Source organism: Drosophila albomicans, chromosome X (genome assembly GCF_009650485.2).
Source record: "Drosophila albomicans strain 15112-1751.03 chromosome X, ASM965048v2, whole genome shotgun sequence".
NCBI classification, from domain to species: Eukaryota; Metazoa; Arthropoda; class Insecta; order Diptera; family Drosophilidae; genus Drosophila; species Drosophila albomicans.
In genome coordinates, this window is record NC_047627.2 from 17,837,775 (window position 1) to 17,851,085 (window position 13,311).

General features: G+C 38.0%; 1 protein-coding gene across 2 annotated transcripts; it reads left to right on the plus strand.

Annotated features, from left to right (window-relative positions):
- The first annotated feature begins 301 nt into the window (after positions 1-301).
- Positions 302-13,073, plus strand: LOC117573192 (transmembrane protein fend). 2 transcript variants are annotated; one of them, XM_052002537.1, is made up of 5 exons: positions 302-466; positions 632-1,434; positions 8,904-8,951; positions 10,841-11,092; positions 12,054-13,073. In XM_052002537.1, exons 2-5 carry the CDS (start codon positions 1,240-1,242, stop codon positions 12,567-12,569), a joined length of 1,011 nt encoding a protein of 336 aa, XP_051858497.1. In that variant the 5' UTR covers positions 302-466; positions 632-1,239; the 3' UTR covers positions 12,570-13,073. The 2 variants fall into 2 exon arrangements, with proteins under 2 accessions (XP_051858497.1, XP_034112078.1); XM_034256187.2 differs by having other exon boundaries at positions 302-1,434.
- The last annotated feature ends 238 nt before the right edge of the window (positions 13,074-13,311 follow it).

Sequence of the window (13,311 nt, forward strand, 5' to 3'; positions counted from 1 at the left end):
GAATGCTGCAAGCAGGCTGGCAATAATTCGTTTGTAAATATAAATTTGTTTAATTAAAAAAATTACTATGTTCATTTAAGTGCAGAGTTTATTAATAGCTAGATCTTTAGAGGTTTTCTGGCTGCAGCAGCTGTTTGCTTATAGCAGCCCTTTTACTTAGCTCTTCTCTGCTCTGTCCGTTTCGTATGTTCGTTCGCTTGTCTGTGTGTGTGTGTCTGTTTTATGTCGGCGTCTGACTGCTGCGCACGTGTGTGTGTGTGTACTTGTGTGTTATCTCGCAGCCTGGTTCTGGTTCAGTTTTCGTTTTCCGTTAGTGCAGCATTTATCCTCGACGACGTTGGTTGGTTTCGCCTTCGCCCTCTGTCATTGTCACTGTCGCTGTCGCCGTCGCTGTCGTTGTTGCTCTGCCCGCACAGAGTCTCTCTGCCGTCGAAGTCGCGTCGCCTTGTATACGCCTGCTTGCTGGGTGTGTGTTGTTATTTTTCTGCTTTTGCTGACGCTGCTGCTGCTGCTGCTGCGCTGCTGCTCTTGCTCTACTCTTGCTGCTCTCGTTGTGTGTGCACGTTTTTATTTATTGTTGTCGTGTGTGCTGTTTGTTTGTGTTTTATTTTTTTTTTTGTTATGGTGCCAGTTCCAGTTCCAGTGCCAGTGCCAACTTACCTGAGCATATAGCTCAAATAAAAAACTTAAACAAGCAGGAGAGGCGAGAAGAAACCCGGGGAAGACGAAGAAGAAGCAGAGTCAGGGCCAACAGCCACAGCATGTTGTTAACAACCGCCCCAACGCCTCCCAACAAACAAAGTGCCAGCCCGGGACTAACCAATAAGTAAACCAACAACAGCAACAACAAAAATACGAGAAAAAAATACGAAAATACCGAAACTAAACGACGCGCAGCAGCTTCAAAACATACACACACATACACTTTAATACACATAGTCAGAGTTACAGTTGCAGCTCGAGTGCATTTAACAACAACAACAAGAACAACAGCTGCTGCTGCTTCACTAAGTGCAGTCGACGTCGACGTCGCTGTCGTCACACTCGTCGCATATTATGAACAGCACTTGATACAAAAATAAACAAACACAAAATCAATCAATTAATCAATCTGAACGCCCCTACGGAGCCTACGCTAACGCCCACGCCCACGCTCACGCCCAACAACAACAACAACAACAGCAGCAACAACAAGAGAAGGAGGAAGAGGACAACAAAAACAGTAGAAGAAGCAGCAGAATGTTTCAGTCATTTGGCATAGTCATCATAGTCAGTGCGCTGCTCGTTGCTGCTGCCCAAGCGACAGCGGAGCAACAGTATGCGAATTCGAATGCAGACGCTGCCGCCGAACTGCAGGCGACGAGTCAGGACACAGCAGCGACGCCGCTCGGCAGCAAGCAGTTAACCAGATGCCGCCAAAGCTGCTATCAGCAGGTAAGTCTACAACTACTCTACGACTATGTCTACGACGACTCTTTGCCCTGCCCCTGCCCCGGCCCTGCCCTGGGTCTGCCCTGCGACGCCCCCCCTCTGGTTAGGCCACTAAAAAGATAAGAACGCACTTGATGGACACTTGTATACCGCTCGACTGAGCGCAAGACAACTGCCAAGGCCAGTCAAGAGCTCACCGGACAGCAGCGGACAAGCAGCGCTGTCCCTATTCCCTATTCCCTACCCCTGACCCTCTTTCCTCTGCTGTCTAACCCAAGAGACTTGCCCAAAAACTCAGCACACGGGCATTGACAATGGCTCTGACAGACAAGACAAGCGACGACCCAACGTTCTTTAATACCCAAGCTGGTCAATTGAGTTGAAGGGCATTCTAAATTTGTGACAATCGGAAATACAAATAGTGAGCCGAAGCCCACAAATTAGTTGCCTTTTGAAATTTGAATCCTGCCGAAATTGCTGTTTTTGAAGTAGTTGGTTGATGTGGAAAATTCTATTTTGTTGCATATTATGTAAAGGCATTGACATCTTCTATAAATTAAACCAAAATTTCAAAATTCAAGCTACATTTATTGCACTAGTTTGTTTAGTTCTGTTTGAGGTATTTTTATTACACAAGAAAAGTAAAATATGAATATTGTAAGTAAGATTATTCCAATTAGTATTTCTACATTAGGTATAAAAACGTTTTCGTTGTATTTTTATCAGAAATTAGCATTACTTTTAAAACAAAATGATGCGAAATAACGATGATGTCTTTCATATATTTCAGAAATTAAAACTATCTTTGGAAAAGATATACTTTGATCTGTTTTAACAACTGCAACGGTTTATATAGCAATGTTGTCTGTCTTTCTTGTCTAAGCATTTATATGAATTCATGTCTCTCAGAGACTATAAAAGCAAGAGTTGCCCAAATTCTTAATAATAAAATTATATTTAGCTTTTGACCTTTTGAGGGAATAAGAAAGGGAAGACTAGAATTTTGATGATTTCGAATGCATTCGATTTTTAGAATGGAAAATAAATGCAGTTAGGTAAAGAAATTTAATTGAAATAATTGAAACAAAGATTACTCTGTTTGTATATTTAACGGGTATTTCTCAGTCGACTTTCTTACGTGTTTTTTTCGCCGTTGTCATCGTCTTCTTATTTTTTATGCCGCTGCTGCTGCTGCTGGTCGCCTTTATCAGCGCGCTGACATCGCTGCCGGTCGCTTCCCAGGTAGCTCTCTGGCTGTCGCTGTAGCCGGTTCAGTTGACAATGTCAGCTGGGTGGTCCAAGGCAGTCATAGAGCGCTGCTAATAGAGATTAGGTAACTGGGAGGGATCAGCCTGCCGCTGCCATTGGGTGTGCCTTAAAAAGAGAGACCGAGAGGGGAAAAAACACAGACAAGTAAAAAACAGTGAAAAGAAAACACCATTGAAGCGGAGGGTTTCTTCTCATTGTCAATTGCACGATGACGCAGACAAATAGTATTCTAATCAAGCGGCGGCAGATGGTAACAAGTTTCAACAGGATATCCAGTAACCCTTCAAGGAAAACTAGAGGATTAAAGTGATGCCGACTTTCAAGATCGACATTGACAAAGCTGAAATTTATGCAGCTTACAAATTTGATTAATATGGGAATACTGAAATTCTGATGCGCAGATGAAAACGAAAAGTTGTGGCTTATGAGGTGATAATAATGAAATATTACCACTATTTCATACATTTCCATTGTTTCCATATACAAATTCGATTTAATTTAAATTGAAGTAACCCTTAAAGCAAACAAAAAAGAAGCATTCCAAGAAAGACCTCTAAAATAAGGGCAATCTTTAACGAAATTGATTTAAATTGCCGCTTTGAATCCTGCTTTTCGTTCAAAGTCAATTAATTTATAGCTGCTCGAGGAGAAGTCAAGAGATCATTTAAAACCGTTGCTGAAACTAGCTTTGTGCATTCCGTTGAACAGCGATTAAATGACTTAATGGCAAATAAAAAATACAAATAAAAGAGTGCTGCTGCAGTTAAGATAAATGACAGAAATTACACCGACTGAACATTTATGTATCCGTCGTTTACCTAGAACTTCTTGAGTGTCAATACAGAAGAAGTAGCGCATTTTAAAGTGGTACCGAATTCACGATAAACCTTGTCAAAAGCAAACATAAACCAAACCACTTCTTTGCACTTTGGATTGTGATCATTCAAGCCGGGTATGCGCGACATTGGCTTTGACTTTTCAAAATCGAGACCTTGAAATTCCCCAGAAGAGAGAGAGAAGATAGCGGAGAGTGAAGATTGGAGAGTGAAGTGGGATAAGCACAACAAAAAAAACTAGTTTCAAGGGATAAAAGTGGTTTTCGAATATCCGAGATAAGCTAAACTTTTGTTGAAACTGAAACAAATCGTTCTGACTCGTTTGACTTCCATTTTCTGTTTGCTGTATTTTTTTTTTTTTTTCTTTTTTGTAAACTTAATTTATGCTCTAGATAAATTGGACAACTAAATTTGATTAATTTATCAAAAAGAAGTCAAGTTTACTGTTTCGAATAATTTTATGTGTTGTTGTTTTGGAAATGTCGCCTAACCTTTGTTATCTTAAATTGACATTTCTACGAAGCGCACGAAAGTTTTGTGTATGTGTGTTTTGTGATAACTTTTCGGACAGATATTAGTTGATGCTGATGATGATAATGATTTTATGGGAGTGGAGAGGGGAGAGGAGAGGGGATGGAACAATTTGTGGGAAATACTTGTGCACGTAATTAATTCGATTTCAAATGAATTCCAAATTCAATTACGAGTCTTTTCGTTTTGTATTTTGTATTTTAATTATTTACAAGCTGCTCGAGAACAATCAAGCAAAGCCAATGACAATGGAGACATTTTTTGCCTGGTCGTCATTTGTTTGCTAGAACAATACAGACTGAAAACGGATTAGGGATTAAAGAGGAAAGTTGCTGTGTGGTTGCTTCCACTTTTGTCCAAAAGGGATTAGTTAAGGGGAGCGGCAAAACGATTTAAATGCAGATTGACCAAAACATTCCAGAAAACTGCGCAAATTAGAGAGCAACAACAAAATTCCAGAGATGCGAATCGTCGTCATTTACTTGCGTCCTCATTGCTTCCCTCGGCTCTAAATATTTCCGCTTGATAGGAATCTTTTTGATTTCCAAAATCAATAAAAAGACACAAAAAACAAGCTTAAAATGCGCAGTTAACTGGCCACGACTTTAAAGTACCCGGTAGCTTTAGGAAACAAATTATACTGACTTCGAATACCTTTGGAAATTTAGTTAATTTATTATGCAAACTTAAGGAAATTTGTCAAATGAATGAAACGAATTTCGTGTTTATATATATTAAATTAAATTAAATTATTAAATACTGAATATAATAATCAAATACTGAATTTTAAAATCGTTAAGTTATTATTTAAATTGAAACATACGAAATAAATACTAAATATTCAAATATATATATAAATACTGAATACAAAATTTTATAAAATATCTACTAAAATTGGCATATAAATACTAAGTATTGAAATTCATACTTAAATATTTAATATAAAATTTGATTAAATATCTACTGAGCATTAAAATTGATATTTAAATACAAAATGTTAACATTGTTATTTAAATACTAAATATTAAAATATATAATAAATACTAAATTTGATTAAATATCCACTAAATATTAAAATTGACGTTTTCATACTTAAAGTTAAAACTGATACTTGAATACTAAATATGAAAACATATACTTAATACTAAAACGCATTAAATATCTACAAAATATTAAAATTTATATTTAAATACTTCATGTAAAAATATTATTTACTGAATACGATCTACAAAACCTAATGAGCTTTAAATTAATGAACTTTATTCAAGTGTGAAAACAATTCTGAGATACATAAAGTTTCCAACTTTCTTCGTTAGTTTTTGGGCAAATTTGTTGTACAATTCAAATGATTACAAATTGAAAATTATTGCTTTTGAATTGGCTATTTTGATGGAATAGTTAATTATGAAATTGAAAGGTTACTCATAAAGAAATTCTTCCACATATTTCGTAGCTACAGCTGTAATAGTTTGCTCAAATTCGAGGCCTATAAATTTGCGGAATTAATGCTGCTAATGAGGCGCATTAGCAGAAGCCTCTGACTGTCAATAAAACGAATTTTATATTGCCAATAAATCATGAGACCCTTTTGTAAGATTCTCGCTACCGGGTACAAAATGGAAAATCAGGGGGAAAAATGTTTTTTTGGAAACGTTTGCGGAAGTTGTGCTGAATGAATTGTGCAGTGAAGGGGGCAGGGGAAGGGGAGAGAAACGTAGTCGATGCGCTTGATTAAAGCGTCACACAAAAATTTGCTTCGATGATCCATATTGTTGGCGTTGCTGCTGCATGCAGAGTGCATATTGACCTCTTAAGGGTTGCTGCAACCCTACACAACATACTACATATACATATAGTATATAGTATGCAGCACTGGGGCTGGCTAATTTCACGCCTGTCCGGATCTAATCCCTGGCACAGGCCACCAAGCCACGAGCGTCGCTCAATCAGCGCCAAATTAACACCATAAAACTTGGCAGCATCCAAAAAGACTTTGTTCGTTGATTTTTCGGGGCAACTTTCTTGACGAACAAAAGCGTGAAGAAAGCGATGGATGGAGAGAAGGGGAGGGGGTGGCGGCGGCGGCGGAAGAGAAGTGGCAGCATGGAAGGGTGGCGCGTCTTCTTCTCTTCTTTTTTTTTCTCTTTGTAAGCTTTACTTTGCTCAAATATTGTAATGGCCATGTGCGTATGCCGGGCACGTAGCCTTTGGCTGGTGGTGGAATCTGTTCCGACAGCGCTTCAATAATTGACAAGCGCAGCATTTGGCGACTACGTGCCACCAGAGCAGCAAACTGGGCAACGGCATCGACATCGACATATTTCGACTATGGACTATGGGCAGCTCATAAAACTGCTCAAAACTGACCTGGATGGGTAATTTATGTGGCCTGGGTGTGAAACGTTGTCCAATTCCGTGGGCAATTGCATGTAAAAGTTGTTCGCTGCCTGCGTTTAATTTATATGGGCCAACAACTATGGCCCAGGTAGGCCACAAGATGCTCTCTCTTTCTCGCTCTGTCTCTCTCCTTTACTTCAATTTACTTTACTTTACTTTTTCCCTCTCACTCTCAATGGAACATTTGCAACGATTGTGGGTTGGCGGACAATGGACAGACTGTGAGACTGAGAGACAGACAGACAGACTGAAGGAGGCCTCTGACTGCCTGCTCAGCGTTTTCATTGAGCGTGTGGTGTGCGTTTTGTTTGCTCTATGCCAACTAGAGATGGCAGCGTGACACGACAACAGCCAATCACTATCCGATATATATATGAATCTAGTCCTGCTGACTGACTTTTTGATTTACTGTCTGCAATTTGTACAATATTTTGTCGTGCAATAAGACTGAGTTTTTCTTAAAAGTCTATTCTTATTAAATTAAATCTGGAATTCAAATTTTTAGTAAAGTATATCGAATAATGGATATCTGCTATGCACCTGTAACCGCTAATATTCATAACTAACTCGAGACACTTTAGTATTATTTTTAGTTCACTGAGGTTTTCAAATGTACAATAAATTGTAGATGTTAATTAAATCGGGCAACTCAATATTTGATTGTTATAGTAACCACATTGTTATAAAATATTGTGCAGTTATGCCTAAAAAGCAATTCATTATAAAATATACATAATTAACGAAAATAACAAGACAGTTTTTTAGATAAAATATTTAATTTAGAAGCTGTTTCACAATGAAGTACAATTCTACATGTTGTGTAGTTGTCTTAAAAATGCATAGAGTGAAGTACTTTGATAATATAACTAAGCAATCGTTGCCTAAAATATTTTTGGGGTAGTTCTTTTTAGTATTCTAATAAGTATCGATGATATTAACCACAGTTACTATCTTATACTGTATACATTACTATTACATTGTATTCTTTTTTGTGTTCTATTAAGTGTCGAGTTGATCAATCGCAGCTACAATCTTATACTAGATAATTATTGTACTGGATGTTCAATTATTTATAGTTGCATTAAAAAATATAGCGCTAACTTTTTAACTTTATTAATTATTCAAATATTTTTTGATTGCCTTGAAAGTTGGAAGTTTATGAATGAAAGACTTGACTGTCAAATAGATTTGATTTCTTACCAACAATATGAATTTAAAATATAAAAAAATATATACTGTTCAATTTTTAGTTTACTCACTTATTCTGAAATGAATTGTTAAGTTTGCATTCAGCTCTTTACACTCTCTAACCTATACGATAGTTTTGTAGCGATAGCGATAGTGTGGCGATCACGGTGGCATCTCGAATTGGCAACAACTGTGCCATTCAGGCAGTCAGTCACTCATTCGTTCATTCATTTGCCGCCTTATTGTTGTTACTTATCGCCCAAGTTGTTTCGCAAAGGCCAAAAATTCAATTGAGCGGAAAATATGTTGTCTTTGCGATTTTCCTTTTGGCATGCTCGTTTATCTGGCCGCCTTATTGTGTAATGATGACAAAGTGCTCCTGCTGCTGCCGCTGCCGCTGCTCGTGATGACGATGGGTGCCTCTGCCTCTGCCTCTGCCTCTAACTGTGACTGTGTGACTGTGCCCTGCCCTAAAGACTCTGTTGGCCTGCTCTGATGCCCGGCCATCGTTCAAAGCACACACACACACACACACACACACACACACACACACATATATATATACAGAAAACAATCCAAATGCCGGTGTCGTCCCTTTCTCAACGGCAAAACCAAAACCAAAAACTCTCGATTCTTCAGTTCTTCAGTTCGCATCAGCACATTCATTCATTTGTCTGCGTGCTCATTCATAAACTAAACGGACAGGACGCTGACTGTGACTCGGCCTGTTGTCAGAGAGCCCGACCAGGACTTGCGAATGAAATGTCCTTCTATCCTAGCAGCTGTCGCTGCTGCGTAGCTAAAGCGACAGTTGACAAAGGCTAAGCAGGCAAGTCCAGTTAGTCCACAGTTTCATCTCTCTACTGACTGCCGACTGCCAACAGCGTAAAAATTTCAATTCGCCATACAACTTTGCGGTCATTTATACACACACAGACACACACACACACACACATAGATATCTCTCACTGTGTCTTTTTTCTAGCCAGGCCCTTTATATTACAGTTACAAATTTGCGTCTATTGTTGGTAATGGCGTTCGTTGTGGGAAGCGGGACAAGTTGAGCGGGAGATGAGCCTGCGGGCTCTGTGCCTGATTACTTTTTCTAGCTTACTTAAAATTCGATTAGGCCACGCCCACTAACTAACTTTTTTGCTCCCCCCTTTGCTGTTGTTGTTGTTGTTATTGCTGCTGTTGCTGTATCTCATCTCTCATCTCTCTTTTCGCTTTTTCTCTTTTTGTATTTTGCAGTTTGCGAGGGATTGGCATGATTGCACGGATTTCGTTGATTGCAGAAATGTAAGTACCATCCCAATGTCCATATAATAACTACTATAAAGGACACCACACACACACCAACACACAACGTATATATACAGTATATAGTACAGAGATATATATATTTGTAGATAGCTAACCCCTTCGGGGCTGACTCACTCACACGCTCTAAAGCACACTCAGGCGCAACAGTTAATAATTGTTTTGCTTTCTTAACCCCATTCAAGTGCCGCACAAATTGGCTAAAAGCCGCCCCAACTTTGCGCGAAACATTAATTAAAGCGCAGCACTTGAAGAAGCCAAAGTCGAGAGTGCTCTCAACTGTCAACTGCGCCTTATTCGTTCAGCATTACAGCAAGTGCCATGTAGCAGCTATCAAATAAAACAAAAGACTAACTGCTCCTTAAATAAAAAGAAGAAATCATATAATCGTCAATCAAGCTTAGTTGAAATTACAAATTAACAAAAGCTAACTATGAATATATCTATTTTGTTGAAGGAATATTATGATATTAGAAGATTGTAACGGACTATAGTTGACATTTTCAAGCACATTATATTAACTTCAAGTATTCAGACTCTTAAGCATTAAGAGGTAAAATCCATCAAAGTTCACTTCGATAATTAGTTGTTGATTGTTCATTGATAGATAATTGCATACACATAAAAAAAAAATGAGCAATCATTTAATTCGAAACTATACATACATACAAGTATGTCAATAATTACATTTAAATCAAAATAATTAGACAGGCAAAGTTTTGACAATGTATTTCGATAATTAGCGCAACACTTTAAGAGAATATATTTTAAATCAGGTGTATTTATAATATCGGAAATTAAAGTGACCACCACATTTTAGGATAGCAACTTGAGCGATTAGGAGTTAGAAATATTGCAAATTTATTATTATTACTTATTTTATTACAAGATGTTGAGAATCGCTGAGAAGGAATTGATATTGAAACCGAAAGAAGTTAACAATTTGAGAATCGATGAACAGAGAACGGAAAGTTTAAACTAAAAAAAAGTAAACAATTTGAGAATCGCGAAGAAAAATAAGCTGAAAGTTTAAACTAAAGAACTTCACAATTTGAGAATCGCGGAGAAGAGAGCTGAAATTTTACTGTTTAATTCAAATTGAATAATAAAAGTCACAAATTGGAAGTTCCATTGGTGAAATTAAATAAGGAAATGGAGCATCAATTCTAAATAAGAAAAAGCTAATATTAAAAGTCACCTTTTGCTTTGTTAACAATTTGAGAATCTCCGTGATGGAACATAAAGGTTTACTTTTTAATTAAAAATGATTTGTCACAAATTAGAAGGTACATTGGTAAAGTTTAGAATGTGAAATGATTAGAACTAGAAAGAATGCATAATTTGCTAATCAATTCGAATTAAAAAGAAAACCAATATTAAAAGTCACCTTTAACACTTTGAGAATTGCCGAGAAGAGCAGCCGAGGGATTAGCAGGCAAACTATTGCTATAAAATTGAAAGAGAAACTTAAATACGGCCGCCTATTGACATCGTTGGCATGCAAATGAGTTTTGCGAACCCACAGAAAAAAAAAAAGAAATTTGAAAATGTTCATTATGGCATTGATTGGCTTGAGGATTCCGAAACGCAATGACGATGGCTATGGCGATGGCGATAGCGATGGGGATTTGTGTTTGAATTTTGAGAACTCTGGCACGTCGATGGGTTAAATGTTGTTGCTGTTTGATTGCTGCGGGCGGCTGGCAAAATTGCGTTGCCAATTTTGCGGGCAACGCAATCGCGAATCTTGTGTCGCTCGCTCGCTCGCTATGTATCTGTGTGTGTGCTTGGGTGTGTGTGGGTGTTTGTGTGTATCCAATGACTATTGCTGCAACTCTATGTGTTGTTTGACTATTTAACCCGAACAGTGCCGTCAAAACTGCCAACGGCAATTGGCGCCCTTTGAACTGCGTGTCCATCACGCCCAACGACAAGGCGCCTTGGTGCTGACGGACATCGGCTGGGATGAGTTGATTGCGAACGCATCGCGTCAATGCCTGATCACCTGGGAGGTATCCGGTGGCGGCCTCATGGGCAACCTGCTAACGGATACGGCACGCGCCGAGCTTTCACTCTGGCCGGATACGGTCTACAACATACAGGTCACCTGCAAGCATAAGGTAAGTTACCCAAAAAATAGTACGAAAATTAACTACCGAGATTTGACTGTAATAGACCCTTTACTTTACCCTTCACTGGAGAGTATTGAAAATGTTAGCAAATTGAATTCGTTTTGTGTTGAGTGTATGCACAATGTATTTATTAATATAAGTGAAGGGTCTCTCAGAAAGTATCTAAACAGAAATCTGCGATCTAGACTGGACTGTAATAGACCCTTTGCTTTATATTTGGGTACTTAACAGCTTTGCAAGTTCAATTCGTTTTGTATTGAGTGTATGTTAATATATTTATTACTTATTCAGAAGACGAATTCGTTTTGTATTGCGTGTGAAGGGTCTCTTAAAAAGTATCTAAATAAAAATCTGCAGTGTAGACTGGAGTGTAATAGACCTTTTATTTTATATTGGACTACTCAACATTTTTGTACAATATTATACTTGTCCTATATTATACTTCTTTACTTAAAAGCATCTAAGGATGCAAATTCTAATTATTAATAAAGGTGAAGTTCTAACAAAAAGTGTCTAATAAGCAATGTGCAGTCAAGTCTGGACTAAACTAAACATCTTAGCAAGTTGAATTTGTATTGTGCAAGTTAAATATTATCTTTATTTAGAAGCATCTAAAAGTAGAAAACAAGAAACATTCATGAATTGAGTACGATAGACCCTTTATTTTATTATCGTCATCATGACTGCATTAGTTTCTTCATTTGAAATCTGTTATCGGACAATCAAAATGAAATAGAATTACTCATTATTTTAAAAGTAAAGAGTTTAATAGCAGAAACATTTGACTGCTTTCGACCCTTAACTTTATGTGCGCTGTATAATTAATACTTTATTGTCAAAGCAAAGGGTCTAACAAGTCACAAACCTCCAACCAACTGTCAACTAACTCACGCTCTCTCTCTCTCTCTCTCTCTCTCTCTCTCTCTCTTTGTGTATTTTACTTTCACAGCTAACGGGTATAATGCGTCGCTCTCTCAAGCTGAATGTGGATACACATCAGTTGCTGTCAACGTCACCGACGTCAGCAACGACAATCGCCAATCGCCGGACAACTGCAAGTCGCGTCGTGTCCATGTCAGCGACATCAGCAGCATCAACAACACCAACAACAGCAATCACAAAAGGAGCTGCAACAGTTGCTGCTGCTGGGATTGCTGGTGCAACCACAGTGCAACATCAGCAGCAACAACAGCAGCCACAACGTGTTCGTCCCACGGACCGTGTGTATATCATCAGTGCGTTGCCAACGGCCAGCCAATTGAGCGGCGTTGTGTATCCGGCATTTGGTGCGTTGGCCTTCTTTCTGGCCCTGCTGGTCATGTTCCTGTTTCTGCGTCCGCAACGCAAGCGAACAACTGATGCCGATGCGGACACCGCATCGCTGCTAAGCGGCGGACGTCGTTCCTCCTGCAGCGCATCATCGTCACGACTCTCCATGGACAACAATTCCACGTTGCATGTGTAAGAGCAAAAAACTGTAGTGAAAACAAAAACAAACAAAAAACAAAACTCCCACACTTCCAAAACAATTGCAGCAACTGCAAAACAAATGAAAAGAAAAATACAACAATACAGAAAAATAAAAACACCAAACTATCAGAATGTAGAAGAAAAAGTAGAAGAAGGAGAAAAAAATCAATCCGAACTAAAAACAAAAAAAAAAAAAACAAAAGAAAAAATTAAATGAGAACTTGTAGTCGTATATGTCTGACTATGTGATATTCTGCACCCAAATTGTACATAACACACACACACACACAAACACATCACACACACAACACTCATATACACACACACATGCGCTGAAACAACATGCATAAAAATAAAACTGTTCCCAGGCCAAGTTTTGTGTAGCATACTTTGCGGCATCTGGGAACAGCTCAAGAAATGAAAATATCTCACATCCAAGTCCAAAAAACAATTTAAGTGGAAAAATCAACAAAAATCGCAAAACAAAAAACAAAACAAACAAATTTGTTCGCTCAAATCATATGTTTAAGTTTTACCTTTTTAGCGTATAGGCCAAAAGATGAAAGTCGTCGAAGTAGGAGGAAAATGAAAACAGTCATACAAATTATAAGTATATTATTATTATTATTATTACAATTATTATTATGATTATTATGAACTATTATACAATTACGCCTATATACATACATAACATACTATATCATAGCTATATACATCATATTGCATATATATATACA

Coding starts and splice junctions, on each gene's coding strand:
- LOC117573192 (XM_034256187.2), top strand. CDS start 1,240: ATGTTTCAGTCATTTGGCATAGTCATCATAGTCAGTGCGCTGCTCGTT. Junction 1,435..8,903: donor GCCAAAGCTGCTATCAGCAG/GTAAGTCTACAA, acceptor TGTATTTTGCAG/TTTGCGAGGGATTGGCATGA. Junction 8,952..10,840: donor ATTTCGTTGATTGCAGAAAT/GTAAGTACCATC, acceptor TAACCCGAACAG/TGCCGTCAAAACTGCCAACG.